The 23217-nt window shown below is 31.5% G+C and overlaps 1 protein-coding gene across 1 annotated transcript; it reads left to right on the top strand.

Annotated features, from left to right (window-relative positions):
* The first annotated feature begins 5937 nt into the window (after positions 1-5937).
* Positions 5938-7603, top strand: LOC113364144 (tigger transposable element-derived protein 1-like). The gene is made up of 4 exons (XM_026606627.1): positions 5938-6203; positions 6336-6625; positions 6829-7100; positions 7157-7603. Exons 1-4 carry the CDS (start codon positions 5938-5940, stop codon positions 7601-7603), a joined length of 1275 nt encoding a protein of 424 aa, XP_026462412.1.
* Positions 7604-23217: the final 15614 nt, after the last annotated feature.

Below are 23217 nucleotides of genomic sequence, written 5' to 3' on the forward strand. Positions count from 1 at the left end.
ACCCATAGTTTGGACACTTCACACTGAATTATCAAGCAACAAGCTTAATAGAGTGCAAAGGAATTTGAAAAACCCTTAAATAATAAACAAAATAATATAAACAAGAAATAATTTTTAGAAAAATGTTTAAAGATAATAAAGTAACTCAGTGATAATAAATAAAATACAATTTGTAAATACATTTTTAGAAACCACCACACTGATCCTAAAATAATTATACATTAGTTCCAAACATTAACCCCTTAACATACAATTTAGATTCAAAAATGTCGGGCCAAAGTTGTTCAAGCTGGCGCAGCATTTGTGACTATTTACCCACACAGTGTGTACTTTATCACAAAAATAAAAAAATGTTGTGTTTTGTAGTTTCGTAATATTTACATTTGGCCTAGCCATCGCATGCGGACTCTGCTCGTCATTCTAAGTTATGGGTTTAATTATACATTAAAACCAATGCTAAAATTAGTATTTCTATACTTTATATATACTATTAATTTAAAAAAAATCTTTATCTCGACGACTATTTTACTGAGAATAAGTGATAATTGCTCACACGGTGTGCAACCGGTCTTATAGCCTCGGAAAGCAATTGCACACTCGGTGTGTATATTAATAATATTAATAATATAAAAATTTATGCATAATCAATTTTTTTTTCGTTACCGAAGCATTTATTAATTTGACTTCAAATATAACTATTGATTCGGTCACTTCAAATGCAATCTTATCTAAAATAAAAACTCAAATTCCTTTTTTTGGTGACTTAATTAACGCTTTTTGAATACCAGAGGAGATCCTACTGGTCAAGCTAAAGTAAATATGCCGTATTGTTTGGAATTTGTATCTAAGGCTATAAAAGAGTACGAAAAATTGTTGAATACGAGACTGCAAGAACGGGCTTGTGGTATTATCAACTCAAACATGGCTGTGTTGTTCTCCACAGCGAGAAGAAAAATCTACGAAAACGAGGTAGTATATGCAACAGGAGATGAGGTTGAAGAAAATTACATAACTTAATTGCAATGTGTCCTCCTCACTGGTGCGTTCGTGTTAGAGCCCTTTTACGGTGCAAAAAAAGAGTATCCTAGGGTGCGAGAAACATTACAGAAGATCATTGATGAACCATATGCAATATCACCTGAGAGAAAAGTGACAGTACGAGGATGGTTCAAAAAATTATTCAAGTTTGAATCTTTGTTCTACTTGAATGCAACAATCGAAATATTCCGTGCATGCAAAATCAAACGAATTATATAACCATGTAGTCTGGTCTGCTTCGCGGTAAAATCTGTCAATATGTTCTTAATTTTGTCCCGTTAATTGGAAGTGGTTCCGATCTTTTGATAAGTGCGTTCTATCCGAGGTGGCAAATTGTACTTAACAGAAGGAGGCGAATTGAACTCTTTCGGAAAACGCAAATTGTGCTTTACTACTGGAGAACATACTCCAACTCCTAAGTGTAGATATATTCCATCTCTGGAGATGCGTTATATCGCATTTATGGACTGGCAGAATCCACCTCTGAATTCAAACTTTCAGAGTTATATTCAACAAGACGAAGTGTTGGTGGCCTCCGAGACATTCGACTTCAATAACGTCTTTAATCATGATAAAGACTATACCCGAGAGCTTTGGTCAAAGGAAGACGTGTTTATTGTGCGGGATTTCGGTAAGTGACTTCATTAACTAATATAAAATGTAGATTTATTATAATTCATTTTTCCATTGCTTAGATAATTTTTACAAAGCGGCGATTTGCAGCGAGAGCTGTGGTTATGTATTGCGAGAGATGAATCTTAGCAAAGGGTATCGCGTAGGGAAATCCAATAGCCAACAAAATGAAGGAGAAGATAGAACATACAAAATCCTACATGGATTTGTACAATACAATATGTATATATAAAAGAATTTTTTAAAAAATTCTAACTTTAATCTTGACCGATTATTGCTACTACAACTTGGGTCACCGAGAAGTAAATGTTCAACATGTGCCGAATGCAAAACTCCTTTTAATGTGGAAGATTTAACAGCTCGATATCACGTGCAATTGTTTTTTCATCAACGGATACCGATAGTATCCGTAGCATACCACGATTGTATTTATTTTTTCGTCAAAGTAATGCCGACCGATAGTCGTACGCACTCTGGCCTTGACTTTACGAATGCTGTAAAATGAATAAAAGTCACTGCGTGGGCGTGTCGTCGACGACATCCCGGATGTTGTTTCGATAACTGCTACATGCGTAAATTCTTTCTTGGTACCATGTAGCTATAGGAAATAACACTTTCGTCTATCAAAAATCTCGGGAAAGCACAAGAAGATTCCCGGTGAAGTACAAGAAAATTTCATGGGAATAATTGTATAAAAAATCTCTCACTCCTATTCATTAGTGTTTAATAAGTAGTACGGTCAGCATTAAAATTAGCGGTGAAAAGTAGTGAAAATGTCTAACTTAGGTGATTGGTATAAACAGCTTTTTGCAAAGTATAAACTAGGAAAAAAAAAACTAGTGATGCTCAAGAACAATTAATGAACTGTGGGCTAGTGCAAAAATAAAATATAGTGCTAAAGATGATTTTGTATAACAGGCGAGTGATTGTTTAGAGTGTCGCCGAAAAAACAAGTAAAGAAGTCTTCTAATATTCCTATTGTGCTAATTCTAAAAAGGTAAGTTAATACTAATATTTATCTATTTTTATGGGACGTTCATTCGTGAAACCAAAATTTACTTTTCAGTTCGATCGATCATTTGTAACATTTATATATTTTTAACGTAGCGCATAAACATTATGAAGAATATTCTTCTAATAAATAATAATATATACTATATATTTGAAGTATAATGTTGAATTTTGCAACAGTTTTAATAATTTGGAAAATATAGACAAAAATTATGTATCCGTCAAAGGTAGTCACTCTATATATTTTAAAATAATAAACTATAATTAAAAAAAATGTATGTTTATTATGTTAATAATTTCAAATTAAACGTTTTAAAACGAAACTAACATAAAAATATTTGTTATGGTAATAATTTAAAAATAAACTTTTTTTTAGTAAAAACCTATGATATTTTCCTAATTATTATTAAAATTAAATTTTGAGCTCGAAAAGTTAAAAAAGCAAGGATTCAAAATCTCAAGAAGTGGCGCATACCTTCGATTACTTCCGAGAAATTACACCAGCTTGGAAGGTAAAAGGCATGTTGCTACTGTGCCAGTAAAATTGAGTCGTCCTGAGGAGGATCACCACAAGGCTCATCCCGATCAACATTTTTGTGTCTCCACAATAAGATCATTGGGGACACTTGCATCCATTCTCGGGCCAAAACAAGCGTGTTCTTTGTCGCAGGATGATAAATCCCGGGAGCCAATAGGTTTGATAGCGACAAATAAGCAAGCCCCGCTCTTGATGCATGTTGATTACAGAATTCCATTGCCTGATCAAGATTGGGTCGTTGGTTCGAGGCATAAATTGATCCCTAGCGTATATGCTGGGTGCATCATAAAAGAAAATGATATGGGCCGTCTTGAGGCAGTCTCATATTCACGGCCAACATATATAGCAATCAGAAATGGAAAACACTCCTCTTCGACAGCTTCCACTCATGCTGTAGACTTGGATTAGCAGTAACTCTCGATAATTTTAAAGAAATTATGCGAGATGAGCAAGGACACATGAAACCAGTGGTTTTCATATCAACTGATGGAGGGCCCGACGAAAATCCGAGGTATCCCAAAGTTATTGCTAAAGCTATAAACCACTTTGTCAAGAACGATCTTGATGCTATTTTCGTGGTTACAAATGCACCTGGCAGAAGCGCATTCAATCGCGTTGAGAGAAGAATTGCGCCTTTAAGCCGAGAATTATCTGGTCTGGTACTTCCTCATGATCACTTTGATACGCACGTGGATAAGCAAGGAAAAAAAAAATGAAAATCTAGAGAAGTTAAACTTTCAGAAGGCTGGAGAAGTTCTAAAAGAAGTATGGAGCAACATGATTATTGATGCCCATGAAGTCATAGCAGAGTATATCGAGCCCAATGAAAGCGCTGAGAGCTTTCTTCCAGTCATGCCATCTCCGCAATGGTTCGCTGAGAGTATTTTCATACAAATTTTACCTGCTATTAACGAACGTTTTGATTCGGCTTCTCTTTGCAATATTTACCGCGATGCTTCGAATAATTTTTTCAATATGCGCAATACATCCTAACATGTATATACATATATATATATATATATATATATATATATATATTAGGGTGGTCCTTAAAATGGTCATTTTCGAATTTCCTTGCTCCCAGGGGCTCAAATGGTTCCAAATAGATAAAAAACAATTCTCTGAAAGTTTTAGCTCTTAATATTAACGTTTAGATAGAGCTCAATTCAATTAAAGTTTTGTATGGAAATAACATGAAAAATTTTCAAAAATATTAAAAATATTTTTTAGATGTAATTTAGCGATCAAATGAATGAATAAAACTCATTCATTTGTCGCTAAGTTATATCTAAAAGATTTTTTTTAAATTTTCAAAATTTTTCTATGCTCTTTCCATACAAACTTTGATTAAATTGCGCTCTATCTAAACGTTAATATTAAGAGCTAAAACTTTCAGAGAATTGTTTTTTATCACGCATATATGTGTGTATATATATATATGTTTACATATATATTGTATATGTATGTGTGCATGTGTTTGCATATATATGTATGTGTATACATATATACATTTATTGTTTTGCGTATATATACATATATATGATATGTTATAATTGTTTATATAATAACTTGTTCCATAACTATTATCGCTTTCAGTTAATATTTTATAATATACTTTTTCTTAATAAATTTCTCTTCATCACATATTTTTTCATTTTTACATTGTCTATCATGGTTTCAATATGTTTCTATATTTTCATTTTGTTCCACATATTATGTTTAACCGTTGATTATGGATTGCTTACACATTTATATTTTTTCTATGTTCCTACTGCGCATGATCGCTGAGAAAATCTTCGTAATATGAAACCACTAAAATTCTCTCTATCCTGTTCTCTAATCCAATGACATAACAGTTTCCACTATTTTCCGCAAACACGTACGCACACATTTTACTCTCGTACACACACGTCATACATATTCCAAACTGACAACATGTTCGTTTGGAAAAAGCTTTTTTATAATAAAACCTTTTTATAATTAACATAATTAAACTTTTTTATAATTATATTATTTATTTTAATTTTACAATTTTTTTAAAAATTTTCAGAACTCGACGTTTTATCAATTTTTTATTTCATATTTATTTTTTCGTGCAATTTTGTGTGTTTTTGTGTTATTTTTCAAAATTTATTTGTATGGTGAGTTTCTTTACATTTGTTTATTTTATGGTTGTTTTTCATATATACTTTTCATATACATTGTTTTACTTATTTTTGTCTGTAATTATGTATTTTTATATTTTTTATATTGTTTTAATTTGTAACCCTGAAATATTTAATTGTAGCACTGAAGATGGGTCAAATCAAGACCCGAAACGTATGTTCTCTAAATAAAACATTTTTCAATAAAACTGTTTTTTAATTACTGGATGGATGCCCAAGAAACAATTTTATCATATACAGGCGGTCCTCGACTTACGTCGTTTCGATTTACGTCGTTTCAAGTTACGTCAAACAATGTTTTGACGCTATTCCTCAAGCATACGTCATTTGTTTCGATTTCCGGCATATCGGAGAATTCACTTGTCGCAAGGTCAATGTCCGTGAGGGGCGCGGGCGGGGCGCGGTGTCGTCTCGTGCGGGGAATACCCCGCAAATGTCGCTGATTTTGTTTAGTACATTCAGGGACAACGGACAATCAAGACGTAATAAATTAGTTTTTTTGCATCTTTTACAGTTTTGTGTTTACATACATATTTAAGTGAATTTTAAACAATGCCACCTAAACAAGACAGTAATAATAAAGTGAAGAAGAGAGTAAGAAAGTCAATTACAATGGAGGTTAAATCTAAGATTTTAAAACTCAAAGATCGCGGTTATTCGACTTCATCTATTGGACGAGAACTCAATTTATCACGCACGACGGTACAAACAATATTGAAAGATAAAGAAAAACTCTTAACAGCTCTTACTTCCGTCTCTTCAAACAGCACTATTATACGCAAAAGGAATGCTTTAATTTATGAAATGGAAAAACTGTTGTAAGATCAAACTCAGCGACGGGTTCCTCTAAGTTTGGCTATTATACAAAATAAGGCGCTGAGTATCATCAACACACTGCAAAATAAACGTGGCGAGAATAATAGTGACGAAACAAAATGTTTTTCTGCCAGTCGCGGATGGTTCATGCGCTTTAAAACGAGATATTCGTTACATAACATTCGAGTGCAAGGAGAAGCTGCTAGTGCCGATCATGTGGCTGCTCAGAGTTTTCCTGGAATATTAAAGGAAATTATCGAAAGTGGAGACTATTCGCCTAAACAAATTTTTAACGTGGACGAAACTTGTTTGTTTTGGGAAAAAATGCCCTCTCGTACTTTTATATCACAGGAAGAAAAGTCTATGCCTGGATTTAAAGCGGCTAAAGATCGTTTGACGTTGTTATTGGGTTCGAATGTTGAAGGTGATCTTAAATTGAAACCCCTTTTAGTTTATAGGTCTGAAAATCCTCGAGCTCTCAAAATTACGTCAAGAGTACTCTTCCAGTTATATGGAAGGCTAATCCAAAGGCTTAGGTTACATCAATACTTTTTGAAGAATGGTTTACTAAGCATTTTATACCTGAAGTGAAACAGTACTGTTCAAACAATAATTTGGCTTATAAAGCTTTACTTATTTTGGACAATGCTCCCGGCCATCCTGTGCGTATTGCCGATATTGATCCTCAAATCAAAGTCGTGTTCCTGCCTCCCAACACCAATTCGTTGTTACAGCCGATGGATCAAGGAGTTATCGCGTCTTTTAAGGCCTATTATCCCAGGAGAACTTTTTCACAGGCTGTAAAGGCTAATGAAAATGATGGCATGGAGCTGAGAGATTTTTGGAAAAGTTATAATATCCTGCAATGCGTAAAAAATATTGCTACTTCATGGGATGAGGTGACACCCAACAATTTAAAAGGAGTATGGAAAAAGTTATGCCCATTTTTTTTGAGCCATCTGAAAGTTCTACATCTACAGATCAACCAAATGTCGATGAGATCACAACTGACATTGTTCATTTGGCTAACCGTTTCCCTGACATTGCAGTTACTGCTGATGATATTGATGATCTGTTAAGCTCACATTCGCAAGAACTGACTGATGAAGATCTTATTGAATTGGAGGCACAAGTACAAAAGGAAGCACTCGAGTCACAAGAAATAGCTTCTTCTATTAGTGATTCTGAGAAAGAACTTACACTAAAAAAACTTTCCGTAGCCTTTGCAAATTTGAAGAATGCCATGAAAATTGTTGAAGAAAATGATCCTAATTTTGAGAGAAGTTTTAACGTTAATAACAAAATTTGTGCAGCCTATCACTGTTACCAAGATCTGTATGATAGCAAGAAGAAAGAAGCCAAGCAATCTAGAATTGATAGTTTCTTTAAGCCAAAAGTTTAATTTATTGTTTATCATTACATATGTATAAGTTTTATAATTATTATTAAATTAATAACACACAAATACCAAAAATAACTAGCAATTTCATAAGTGCATAATATATAATTATTTTAAGAACTTACTTTTAATAATAAAGTACGTCCTTTGTTATAAATGCAGTTTTTTTTATTATTTCGAGTCCGTGTGGAACCTACCCCTTGAGTTTTACATGTAAACATACGAAAAAATATGTCTCGACTTACGTCGTTTCGATTTACGTCGCGTATTTCGAGAACCTAACATGCCGTAGGTACGAGGACTGCCTATATATCATATATATATATATATATATATATATATATATATATATATATATATATATATTGTTGTGCGCCAGCACCCTTATATTCAATTATTCACTTATCTATGCTCTATGGACTCATCATCCCTCTATGGTGTTGTGTGTCAGCACCCTTATATTCAACACTTTGCTGTACCGGACTCTATGGAACCGGACTCTATGACGGACTCTACCGTCACTATGGAATACCTGAACTACAACCCTTCAGGATTCCGCTCTATATATGAGCTCTATGGGCAATATTTCCGGCTCGAACGGGAGCCTCGAGGATGATGTAAAAATCGGCACTCTGTTCCTAACCTTAGTGGCATACATTTGAACGCATTAATCATATATTAAATATAATTGTTGTTTGTCTGAAATATATCTTTGTGAAAGTTGATAGTTTTCTTTATAAATACCTTCTTCGCTAAAGCAAAATCTTAACATATTGGTGAGCAGCGGTGAATCGAATTAAAAAACAGGCTTGTAAGAGAGGTAAAAACTTGTGATTTTACAACAAGTATTCAAGAAAAATCAACAGCGTCGCAGATAGCGAAGAATATAACGTGAAACGGACCCCAGAATTGGACACAAGGCCGCACAGCTTATGTAGAGCGTTCCTAGCTATTTGGACAAAGGATCTGCCATTGGAGCGTCGCATACACAAAGAAGCGTCTTTTCTGACCGCCATTACAGCACAAAGGGAAGATAGTACATTCATTTTATTATATTTGATTATGGTTTTTGCCAAATTCTAGACATTTCATTCTCTATTTTATGTTAAATACTTATTTTCTAATTCCAATTACCAATTTTTTTCTAATTTAATTACCAAAATCTTGCTTTGATATTCAAATTCAATATTATCTCTACTTTCTAATTCTAATATCAATATATCATAAGCAATTTCATTAAAATAAGTATTTACTTTTGCTATATTATAGTACTCTTATACCAAATTTTATTTTTATGCTCTATCATATTATATCTATTGCCACGTTGTGTTTTTTATATATTGTAAACAAAATTACTAATAATATTTGTATAATCTAGGGTATTTATGCTTGATAAGAAGTACTGCACCAACCTCAGACTGCAATAACAAAGAGTGATCAGCCGTTCGCGCGATTTTATTTGACATATCTACAAGTTTTCTCTGGAAACAGGTAACCTTATTTCACATTTATTAAATTCAGTCTTTAATGATAAGCTAATCATCATATCCAAACATTCTATTACACCTGAGTTCCTTTCCTTCTTTCGTTACCACTTACAAACATGTCTGCACTACAAAGAGCTATGGATGCTATAGATTGCTTTGATGGTTCAAGCAAATTACAGCTTGATCAATTTTTTCGTTCTTGCACGTATGCATTTAAAGTTGTTAAATCAAGTGATCATGATGCATTATTAGACTACATTTTATATATAAAAATTAAAGGAAAAGCCATGCAGGCAATTCAGTATAGAAAATTTGAAAACTTTGACGAGCTTAAAGCTGCTTTAGAAGAGCTTTATTTAGATAATAGGTCTGTTTCTTCTCTTCAAATTGAGTTCAATCAATGTAGGCAGGGTTTTAATGAAAGTGCTAGGGATTTTGGTTTAAGGTTACAAGATATTTTAAGGGAGTTGATCGATGCAACTATAAAACAAATTGAAATACCAGATTCCAATGTTTATTGCTCAAAATTACTTAATTATCAAGCGTTACACATTTTTCAAGAGGGCCTTCATCATGATTTAAAAATTTTAATAAAGGCTAAACAACTAAAGACGTTAGAATTAGCAATTTCAGCAGCCGTTGAGGAAGAAAAGTTATTAAATTCATCCAAAAACTTCAAATCAAATTTTAAAAAGCCTAATAACTATTCCTTTCGTCCCACATCCCATATTAAATCTATTCCAATAACATGCGATTACTGCAAAAACTTAGGTCATAGCATTTCTGATTGTAGGAAGCGTATCCATAATGAACAATCTAAATCTAAAATTAATATCGTAGATAGGGCTATCGATGAAAGTGCACCTAGTACTAGTAAAGTTTTTCCAGACACAAGTGATAAATCTTCTAGCCTCGTAAGTGAGCTAAAAAAGGCTTACCTTTCTTGCATTAATAGTTCAAAACAAAATCTAGCTTTTGTAAATATTGAATGTTTGAGTACAGTAACCGATCGTATAAACTTATTAGTAGACACGGGAGCAGAAGTGAGTGTTATTAAACTTTCAGTTTTACAAAATGATTTAAGAGTTGATCACACAAATGAAGATAAGCTCAAATTATGTGGTATATCTGGAAATAGTGTGAATGCAATAGGTAGGATTATTATAAAATTTAGATTAGGTGACAGAATTATAAGTCATAGCTTTTACGTAGTTGATAATACAGTGCCCATTAGAGGTGAGGGTATTTTAGGATTAGATTTTTTGAAAGAATTCAATGGAAATATAAATATTAAAGAATCTTTAGTTAATTTTAATAGGGTTTCTTTGCCTTTAAATTTTACAAATACTCTAACTAGTTTAAAACCTCACACAGAATCTGTAGTGCAGGTGTCTACATTTACTAATGATACAGGAATTATAGGGAAAACAGAATTGAAAAGTAACGTTTTTATCGGTAATACCTTAATATCTCCACATAATTTTAGGTACTATGTAAATAAGGTTAATACTAACGCCGATGCTCTAAGCAGAATTTCCGTTCCTTCCTGTTCTAAATCTCATGACGATTTTAAAAGAGCATTAGATAATAATGTTATTATAAATAAAAATGTAGTTGATGTAAGTACCGATATTTTTTCACACCAGTCATTTTCGATTGGTATACCAAAGAACTTCACAACTTCTGATCTTCTTTTTTCCAAATTTAAGGAAAAATTTAATAAAATTAATGAACTTCAAGCTCAGAATAAAGATTTAGGCGAAGTTGCTTTTATCAAACATAATGATTCATTCATTTTTTATTTAGTTACTAGAGTCACAGAATCCGACAGTACGTCTTCTAAAATTTTATTCAATTCCCTTTCTAAATTAAAAGATTTATGTTTACAACACAATGTCAATACAATTGCTATACCTGTTTTAGTAAATACATCAGATATCGTAGAATGGTCTGAAATAAAGTCAATGATTCGTTTTATTTTTAAAGATACCAATATACTTATACATATACTTAATTATCCTTTAACTAACATTCTTACTCCGAGTGATAAGGAAACTTTATTTAGAGAATTTCATGTCACACAACTAGGAGGTCATCAAGGATTCAAACGAACTTTCAAAAGAATTGTTTTGAAATATAATTGGTCAAATCTCAAACGAGATTTAAGGGCTTATATAAAAAATTGCGAGATTTGCCAAAGAAATAAAAATTACAAATCAAATAAATTTCCAATAGTAATTACAGACACTCCCACGAAGCCATTCCAAATTCCCGATTCCCAATATACATATGATGATTATGCTAGTGAGATTAAAAATAGAATTCCAAAAGCAAATAAAGTTGCACGAAAGATTTTAATTGATAGTAAAAATAAATCTAAATTATATTATGACAAAAATACAACTATGACTGAATTTAATATTGGTGATCAGGTTCTGTTAAAAAATGAGACAATCCAAAAAGGAAAGTCTAAAAAGTTACAAATGCTTTGGACAGGACCTTATACTATTTTAACAAAAAAATTCAGACGTGAATTACACTTTGTTGTGCGGGCGGAGGCAGGTGAAAGTTCATGTCAATAGAATTAAAAAATTCATTGATACTATTTAAATTTTTTCCAATTTTATATTATGTTTGTTATTACTCAATATCTCAGTATTTTAATAACTAATTTAAACCAAATTTTAATGTTAAATATGTTTACAGTTTCTACTATTTAATTGTAATACTTTTCCAATTTGTAATTTTATTTTATTATTATGTTTTTCTAATTTCTAAGTTTCAACTGTAATACTTTTAACAAAAAGTAACATTAAATTTCTAATTTTAATTATAATGTGATTCAATTTTAAATTTTTAGTTATAACACTTTTCTAAATTTAAATGATAATGTTTTTCCAATTTTTATGTAAATCTTAATGTTTGCCATGTCATGTAAATATTTCATATAGATTATAGTTCATGTTTTGTTATAAATGTCTGAATTTGGTAAGAACTATAATCTCCTAAAGGAGGGAGGAATGTTGTGCGCCAGCACCCTTATATTCAATTATTCACTTATCTATGCTCTATGGACTCATCATCCCTCTATGGTGTTGTGTGTCAGCACCCTTATATTCAACACTTTGCTGTACCGGACTCTATGGAACCGGACTCTATGACGGACTCTACCGTCACTATGGAATACCTGAACTACAACCCTTCAGGATTCCGCTCTATATATGAGCTCTATGGGCAATATTTCCGGCTCGAACGGGAGCCTCGAGGATGATGTAAAAATCGGCACTCTGTTCCTAACCTTAGTGGCATACATTTGAACGCATTAATCATATATTAAATATAATTGTTGTTTGTCTGAAATATATCTTTGTGAAAGTTGATAGTTTTCTTTATAAATACCTTCTTCGCTAAAGCAAAATCTTAACAATATATATATATATATATATATATATATATATATATATATATATATATATATTAGGGTGGTCCTTAAAATGGTCATTTTCGAATTTCCTTGCTCCCCGGGGCTCAAATGGTTCCAAATGGATAAAAAACAATTCTCTAAAAGTTTTAGTTCTTAATATTATCGTTAAGATAGAGCGCAATTCAATCAAAGGTTGTATGGGAAGAGCATGGAAAAAATTTTGAAAATTTAAAAAAAATGTTTTAGGTGTAACTTAGCGACAAATGAATGAGTTTTCTTCATTCATTTGTTCGCTAAATTACATCTAAAAAACATTTTTAAAAATTTTGAAAATTTTTTCATGCTATTTCCATACAAACCTTTGATTGAATTGCGCTCTATCTACACGATAATATTAAGAGCTAAAACTTTCAGAGAATTGTTTTTTATCAATTTGGAACCATTTGAGCCCCTGGGAGCAAGGAAATTCGAAAATGACCATTTTAAGGACCACCCTAATATATATATGTGTGTGTGTGTGTGTGTGCGTGCTAATAAATTCGTTTTTCAAATTTTTATTGTTTATTATTATTTTTATGCCAATCCAAAATAGTCTGCAACCCCCTTTCTAGATATTTTTATCATTGTACTTCAATTTCGAATAACATAGCATTATACTTCTCTATCAATATTTAAAAATAATACTCTAAAAATAGTACGATTTTTTGTATTTACGAAAAATACACAAATATCACCAAGTATCACCAAGGGGGAGGGGTGGTCCGAAAAACCTTAAAAATGGCTTTCGTGATTAATGGACGCCCCCTAATCAATGGCATTACTCTTCATTCTGCATTTGTTTTGCCCAGCAAGCAATTTGGCGTTAACATGGTCCAGCTCTCTAGCGACTTAGCCAACACTGTGCGAGATCAATTATCGAAAGTTCAGCTCGTGATCATCGATGAAATTTCTATGGTAGGCAGTGACACGTTGAGCCGAATTGACACATGTCTCCGGCAAATCAAAGGCGTGGATGAACCATTTGGTGATGTTTCAATATTAGCGGTGAGAGACTTGAATCACTTGCCGCCAGTAATACCAAGTTTCGCGTCACAACGAGATGGAACCATTTTCAATTTTATTAATGCTCTAAATAATCTCGCTAACGACGCATTGACCAATGAAGATCTGATATTGATAAAGAAACGAGATGTGAAACCGGATGATGTAACTGAATATGCTTTCAGATTGTACGGAACGAACTAAAATGTAAGCATGTACAATGAAAAGAAAATTGAGGGCAACACCAATGTCTTAATTGTGTCAGAACCTGACAATTCATTGCCTAACAATTAAGCCGAACATCTAAAGAAATTTCTGCAAAAACTGTTGCGAACTGGAGCTGGTAAAGATATCAAACTAGAAAATAAAATAAATTATAAGATCGGCATAAAATACATGATTAATTATAACATAGATATCGAGGATGGACTTGTCAATGGAGTAATGCGGAATTTTGAGACTGGTGACTTTCAATATACAAACTAATAAACCCGAAATCGTTTAGCTCGACTTTCAGATGCAACGTGTAGGGAACAGGCAAAATGTCATTATGATTAAATGATACAACATCAAATAAACTGGAGCGAATTGCTGCTCCAATGTACAAAAAATGCAACGGTGCACAAGTATAAAGCTGTTCGCTTCATACAGGGTAATAAAACGCATTTAGCCAAAATTTTGGGTGTACTTTTTAGTACGTTACGAGCATTGATATAGCTAAGTACCCGAACGTAGTATACGCATTACACATACTATTCAATTAATAGTCACAAATTGTCTAATGGTGAGACAAATGATAACTACAGGTAGAAGAATCGTACCTCATTTTTATCACTCTGTAACTGCACAAGAGAAACCGCATTCTATTCAAAAAAATTTGAATTCCTAAAATTATTCTGTATCTTGCAACCTAAATGCTGTATTAGAATAAAAAGAGCACATAGTCACGAATAGCAAACATCCAAAATAGACCAGTATATTAATACTGGTTATACAACGAGGAATACAAGAATGATTCAAAAAGATTGAAACGAGTAAAAATCATTTGGTAGGTACTATTTCTGGATCCACAAACTTTTTTGCTAATCAAATGCAAAAAGCCAAACAGTAAGTATCATACAAATAAGCCGTAAAGAAGCAAGGGGATATAATGCGAGTTCATCCCATGTAAGAAAGAGGAGGATCATCATAAAAATCAGAGGATAAAAATCAAGCTTCAACAGAAATAGATCTTTATTTGCGTTCTACCAATATATTATGTCATGAAAATCCATGTAATTAGTGGTAAGCAAAAAAATTCAAAATTCCATGTTTGATTAAAATTTAATATTTTTTCAGAACGCCTTTTCTCCGAAGTTGGAATGGTCTACGAGAAAAAAAAGTAAATTGCTTCCCAAATATGCAGAAAAACTAGTTTTTTCCACAATAATGGCTCCCTTCTTAATTTGAGTTGTAATTAGTCTTCCTAATATATAATATAAGAAATAATATACCTCTTAAATAATATAGATCAAGATTAGGTTTGATCGGGGTTTGTATTTTTGCCATCTGTGTTGATTATAATCATTGTCCTTATAAAAGGCTGCGTTATGCAGACAATTGAACCGGTTTTACACAAGATGAAGAAGTGGAACGCGAAATGGAAAACAGTATCGTTTGTTGTGCCATCTGACATATATGTTCACCGTCCCGAGCATACTCTTATTTTATCTATGGTCCTGAAGCTCGAAAGGACAGATGTCATTGCTCAGGCAACCCTGTACACGAGGCTTTGGGAAGGACACTCATGACAGCTATGGCAACCCAGGACGCCAAGTTTTTGGAGAGAAGAAGCCGACTAACTCTCTTTGATTTGGACCGCCATAAGATACACATCGTTGACAAGAATTATTAATTTCAACTCTATATTTTTATTTTGTGAATAAACCATGTTATAAAGATTACTAAGTGTTTCAACTATTCTGAACTAAATGTATATTTATTAATTTCTACGCTAATGGTACAACACGTTGTTCACCTTCGAGCTCTCTTTTGACCATTTATTTTGATATGTTTTGCAACATATTCAAAGAAAAGAAAGGGCGTGAAAAGTAAAATTCATACTGAAAAAGTCATGTTAAAATAAAACTGAGTGACAAACATAGGGGGTAAACGTAAGGGGGTAAAGTAAGGATGAGCCTGATACTAAAATGTTTTCTTCTAACAAAAGTTGTGTTTTCAAATAATAATTTTAAAAAAGACAAATCTTTTAGTAATTTTGATTTACAAAATCTAATTATTCGGCGGAAAATTAACTCACAAATTCATTTTTGTTAAAAAAGCTTGTTTAGTGAAAAAGTGCTAACAAATATTCAAACATACAGGTAATTAATTCAACTTTGTCATTAACCTTTTCTTAAAAAATTTCCATAACTTTCAAAAAATTTTCTATTATGTTTAATATCCTGTTCTGATAATCCACTCATTTATTTTTATCATTTTTATCATTTTCATTTTGAACATATTATCATATTTCTGTACATCATTATATTTTTTTTGCAATTAATTCATTATTTAAGAAAAATCTATTTTCTTTTCCTAAACATATTGTTTGCTAAAATCTCATCAAGATCATGTTTCTTGACAGATGTCCTGAAGATGGAACGTACCTAGTTCCGAAACGTCGACAATAAACAAATAATTAAATAAAGAAATTGTTTTTTTTAAAAACTTTTCTTGTTTTTTATTTTGTATTATTTTTGGATTCTTGTTCGAAACTCTACAAAATATATATATATATATATATATATATATATATATATATATATATATATATAATAAATGAATAAAAAAAATTTACATCATTGCATAATGATATTCAAGTTTATTTGCTAATATTTTACCTTCAATATTGATAGTTTTACCCCATAATAACAAATATTGTAATATTTACTACTACGTATGAGGTTAGGCAGTCAGTAATGTACGTAAAAGACTGTGCTTTAAAGCACATTTAAAGCATGATTTCAGGCCATGCTCATGCAATCGCACCGCTGTAAAAAACCCGCTAAGGGTGTAAGATAGCCCGAAATCCTATCCGACGAAAGTGTGTTAAAGTTAAATATAATTTATTCTCTACCAGGTTATGTATTTCGTGCATTTTTTATTTTATTTTTTTCATAATCCCCCAAGACTTTGTTTGCAGGTACATCTACTAAGTCACAAAGAATAATATACCCCATTTTCAAAGTTTTTTGATAGAAGAAAGATTCAATTTGCATGTCTCTCCTGATTGATATTCACATTGAATGATGATGGTCATGTTCTTGTCGATTATTGGAAGACTTATTTGAAATATGACCAACTGCCTAAATATTGACCAATAGACAAGAATTTGCCGAGGAATACTCAGTTTGCTTTTGTTTTAGATTATTCAGAACCCCTACATGATTGTTGAGTTAATGTTAATGCCAGCAATTGGTACAACAGTACTGAAAGAACATTTTTATACCCTATTTATAACGATATGGTTTTCTAGTATCGATCAGTGAAGGAGATTAGAGAACCTTATAGGCCGCTGAATGAATAGTGTGTAAAGTTGTGCTAATTTTTGGCATCGACCAGTGAGTAAAGTGGAATAATTGATAATAAATGCACGAAGAATATTTGTAATATATCGTGTTTGCAGATGTATTTCAGTTGGCAATGCAGAAGGTAAAGAAAGCTGAGAACCACTCTGACATCACATCGGACATAGAATTGCAAAGGATCCAGAGACGTGATCGAAAAAGAATTCACCGCAGCAGTGAAGAGGAAATAGAGAAATTAGAGCCCAGTATTTTACCACCACCATCTGAGGTATCGTGAGTTGCCAATAATATACCAGCGATTCATAGATGGCCCAGAAAGTGAAAATATTAAGTAAATTCAGTTTTTAATTGACACAAATGTAGCGAAGAATATATTTTAGGTTTTCAAGCTCACTATCATTACAGGACACACCTAGACCCACTGCCAAAAGATTGATGTTTAATCCTAGTAACTATTGTATTGAAAACACATAATAATAATTTTGAGGAATTAACATACGCAAAACATAATAATAAATTTAAGAATCACCTACGTTTTTTATTGTGGGAACTATGAAGCAGCTGGGAGCAGTAGGGTCGGAGAATAAAGGTCGGATATTCAAGCAGATAATTTGTAAATTGATACTAATTTAATGTAATGTAAATATATGTTATAAAAATAATGAAAAAGTTTAACAAAAATAGACTCTCAAGAACAAATCAAGAGAGGGTAAAAGAATGTAAGAAGTAGTATTACAAGAAATAAAGAGGAAACCACAAAGATTTCCTCACATTTCAAAGATCCAAATGCAATTGCAGAGGATCACTGCATTGCTCAATTCAGTGGTCAACAAACCGCAACAAAGAAACGAGAACAGTGTGGATAATTGGGAAGATCTGTTTAGATTGTAGCCTGTGGCAAATTGCAACCTATTGGGTGATTTTGAGGAATTCCTCAAAACTGAGGCAACAAAACAGAGGTTTGTAAATATATACTTGTTAAAATTGATGGTGAGTATGTATTAATGATATGCTGTTTTTATTTTAAGAAAACACGGCTTGCTCGTATTGGCGGTCATTGTCCAAGAGTGGCAACCGTATCAATATCAAAGACAATATTCACTGATGCGGTTCCCAAGAAGAACAGCTGAGGCGGGAGCAAAGGCATGAAGAATTTTTCAATACTCCGTTTTGTAAAATTTATAAAACGTCATAGTGGCGTTCTTATAATAGTAAAATAATGAAACTGTTCACTTAAAATATTTGTATTAATTTTCTTAAACTAACAATGATTTCCGAGATTGTAGCTGAAATGATTTTAACAGTCATTCAAGTGTCGGAGGCTCAAGTGGAAGATTATATTAGAGAAGGCTTCATCGCACACAGGACAGGTACACTAGGAATGAAGAGAAGACCAGAAGACAGAATTAGTTTTTGAATTTAGTTAAGTTTATTTGAATAAATACTTAGGTTTCTTATTGTGTTATTTTTTTAGGTTAGGTTTATTGTATACTTGTATATTGTAATTGTAAAATTTTCAATAATATTAAATGTATTATAATATATGACAGTGAAACGCTTATATATTTTTTACTTTCCTAAAAAAAAATATTATTTTAACGTAAAATTGCATTATCAATTCATTGAATATTCATTTCAGATTTTTTAATTAATTTAAAAAAAAAAAAATTACGATCCATTTTCAACTCATATTTGACCTAGAATCGAATGATGTTCAGTCCATATACCAAATTTTGACCTATGATCAAACAATTTTCAACCGATTTGCCAAATTTTAAGCTGTAATCGAAATATTTTCAACGTATGTGCCAAGTTTTAACCTATTGATCAAATTATTTTCAATGAATGTGCCAAATTTTGACCTCTGATCAAACTTTTCTCAACCTGTAATATATGCCAAAAAGGTTGACAAATATCGCAACTGGGACCGGACTGTAAGTTAACCGATCGACTAACCGCAGGTCGCCCCTGGCTCTCATCCACAGGTAGGTCCTTGAGACGATGTTTATATCCATTAATATCCATTGCGATAAAAAACATGCAGATACTTACATCCACAAATTCTTACTCAAGGTACCTCATGTAGTTATTAAACATTGGATGGTTTTGTACAATAAAACATTCACATAGGTCTCCATCATGTAGAATAGAGTTTCTTCGACGACAGCTGAAATTATAAAATATTTCAGTAATTCATATAGATATAAAAATATTATTTTAATATAGCTTAAAAAGAAGAAAATAAGTACCCACGAAAGAAAATATTTGGAATTATAGCATAAGTATTAGCCATAACCTAACTCTTGAAATGATATCCACAAACAACAAATTGCCTACGCACCTAATAATCATAAATACGAGGAATATTAGGTTTTAAATTAAAACAACAAATTCACGGCAATAAATATAACCATAAATATAAAAACGAACGTTATTAACGAATATTTCTCATACCAAATCAATGCAAAAGTGAAATAGGATGCTGTCAAAGTTCTTTGCTTTTGTCATGTACTAAATAAATAAGCAAAATTATCAATCCATCAAAGTACTAACCAAAACCTTTGCCATCGCCAATGTAGATCATTAATTGTGCACTAAATCACTAAATTGAAACAAAATCGGACTGAAAATCAGAACCATATACTCTTCTTTTATCTATGATCAGTACAAGAACACACTTGTTGAATCTAATGCGAGATGCGAAAACCATCAACGACATATGTATGTACATAGATAACGAATGCTAATAACAGTAGAGCGAACAGCAAACGTAAGGGTGTCGGCACACCTGTCAAAAACGAGAAAGCGCAACGGCGCTACGATAAAACATTAAAACGGTGATCTTATGTGAGATTAACAATTCCGTTATAATTGTTTATCTATGGTTCCGAAAGATTTTTATTTCATACTAGCTGACCCGGCAAACGTTGTTTTGCTAAAAAGGAGAACCCGCGCGTTGCTCGTCTCGGATTTTGATGAAACTTGGCACAATGGTAGATTTGATGCCCAAACTGACTCCGGTAAAATATTAGAGGCCTATGAAAAGCGGTTTAATTATAAAAATTAATTAAAGTTTGCATTGTAGCAGCGCGCGGCATGCATAGCTTGCGATGTTTTTCCTTATCAACAGCAGATTGGCCGAGTGGCTATCGTCGTGGAGTACTAATTTTTGCTCTGGGGTTCAATTCCCGATACAGATTTATTTTTTTTATTTTTTTTATTTGATATTTATAATTTCACGTGTAAATAATATCAAAATTTATTTGATTTTTTAATTAATTTTATATTTTTCGCTAAATATTCTATAATAAAGTCCTCCGTAATACCGGTAAATTTTTATTTTGATATTACTTATGAAACTTACGATCATATAAATGTTAAGTGATTCCTGAAACATTATAATTTTGTATTAATATCAGCAATAATACGGAAGAAGAGATATAATTTATTTCCAATTAAAAACTATGTTCAAATTTACTATTATGAGGATGATACTTTGTACGTTTGACCAGCCCAAGAATCTAATATTAATATAAAAAATCCTTTTCGACATATGACTTGAAAACATTAATAAAATTTATTCACTGCAGCACAATCTCCACGATCCCCACAACTGTAAACTTGAACATAGTTTTTACATGGAAATAAATTATATCTCTTTTTCCGTATTATTGCTGATATTAATACAAAATTATAATGTTTCAGGAATCACTTAACATTTATATGATCGTAAGATTCATAAGAAATATCAAAATAAAAATTTACCGGTATTGCCGAGGACTTTATTATAGAATATTTAGCAAAAAATATAAAATTAATTAAAAAATCAAATAAATTTTGATATTATTTACACGTGAAATTATAAATATCAAATAAAATAAAATAAAAAAAATATATCTGAATCGGGAATTGAACCCCGGAGCAAAAATTAGTATTCCACGACGATAGCCACTCGGCCAATCTGCTGTTGATAAGGAAAAACATCGCAAGCTATGCATGCCGCGCGCTGCTATAATGCAAACTTTTTTTAATTTTTATAATTAAACCGCTTTTCATAGGCCTCTAATATTTTACCGGAGTCAGTTTGGGCATCAAATCTACCATTGTGCCAAGTTTCATCAAAATCCGAGACGAGCAACGCGCGGGTTCTCCTTTTAAGTATTTTTAAACAATTTCTAGAGAATCAAGAAAATTAATGCTTTATTTTAAGTGCATAAGGATGTGTAGTGTATAATGAACGTCTACTTGTTCAATATTATATAATTTATATTAACATTATTCGTTTGCCCATATTTTGTTAATACAATCGAACTGGAGTTTTATACACTTTCTATGAAAAACGTATATAACTATGGTATAATCCTATCCAAATTTTTTTGGGGTCTTTCGACTCATTCGTTTTTCTTTTATGCTGTTTTTTAAAAATTTGTTATCTAGTCCATTTTACCCCATAGGCGGGGTAACTTGGGACAGCCAAATGGCAAACAGGTTCAATGTCTTATTTTAATTTAAAATGTATTTTACAAAATAATTACATTATTCAAGTAATGCAGAATATAAATTCGAATTTGTATTATCAGCTATAACCTTCTTATTTAATTTGTTGACTGTTATAACTCGAAATAAATTATTCGACAATGTCCCCTGCACTTAATTCAAAATTTAGATTATTAATTTGAATAACTTAAATAAAATTAATAATAATATAAAAATATTTTATGAATGCGAATGAGTATAAATTATACAAAGTTTTTTAAGAGTACTGACTTTGAAAAAAATATGATTTGCGAAGCAAATGTGCCATGAGGCCAAAAATTTATTTTATATTAACATTTCAAAAAAGTTGATATTTTGAGATTCAAATAATAATTGCGACCCGTTTAATAATGTTTTATAAGTATAAATAAAATAACAAACTACAAATAAATAGTATTCAATAATATTCATTTAAAACACCATATTAAAATTTAGAGCTGTGAAAGGGATCCGGGTCCAGCGCGGTTCCGGTTCTGGAACCGGTTCCATTTTTTTTTTAATTTTTTTTTGTCACCTACAACGTTTTATTTTTACATCCTATATTATTATTTCTAATTCTTAATAATTTTAATTCAACATTTCAAAAATTCAAATATAATAAACTCAAGAGATTATTTACTTCCATTTCAAAGCCTAATTTCGATTCAAAATTAATTAACTTATTCGAATTAAGAAGTTAAACCAATTATAACTTTCGCGAAGGAGTATTTTGTTTGTTTGTTTGTTGTTCATTCAAAACCTTTTCTTAAAAAAAATTAAATCGATTTCGAATATTACTATTCGAAAAATTTGGGGATGTACTGATTAGTACATCGAACGGGTATTTTCTTCGTGATCAACCGTTAAAATATTTTTATTTACGATTTTAATTAAATCCACAATGATTTTTTACCAATAATAATAATGAATTATAAATTAAGTACATTTCAGTTCAATATTCAGCTTTAAGAATTTATAAATTTATTAATTTTGGTTAATAAATCGTTACCGAATATGTACACTCAACTTATGCAAAGGCAAAGGAGACGTGTTGCGACACAATATAAAAAATTAAACATTGTTATATGTATTAGTCTGAATCTTTTCATTGCGAGCCATCAGTCTTTAGCCCATAAATATTGATTTTAATGACTTGTCCAAATCATTCTTTGACAATTGTTTTCAGAAAGAACCCCAACTATTTTCAATAGAGAACACCCGACTACAAGAGCCGCATTTCGTTAATCCGTCTAAATTATTATTTCTGAAACTAAATATTTATCCATTTCAACAACATTCCAAACGATATAGAAGTTAATATAAACACTTCTATTCTGTTTTTAAAATTGTCAATTTTTTAAAAAAATAAAATCAGTTCATGTAACATATATTACTTTATGTTTCAATTATATTTTATTTTATATATTTGTTATTTATATATGAAACACTATTTTAAAATATGCAATATTTCAAAATTAATTAGTAAACTCAAAGGAATTTTTGAAATTTGTTGTTTTACGATTTATGAGGCTGCCTGCTTTCGTTCGCGGCATTTTACAAATCCAAAGTGACCTACCTTTA

The sequence above is a fragment of the Ctenocephalides felis genome, unplaced genomic scaffold, assembly GCF_003426905.1.
Source record: "Ctenocephalides felis isolate EL2017-DRISC unplaced genomic scaffold, ASM342690v1 CF-g0.4_SCAFFOLD_00375, whole genome shotgun sequence".
Lineage (NCBI taxonomy): Eukaryota > Metazoa > Arthropoda > Insecta > Siphonaptera > Pulicidae > Ctenocephalides > Ctenocephalides felis.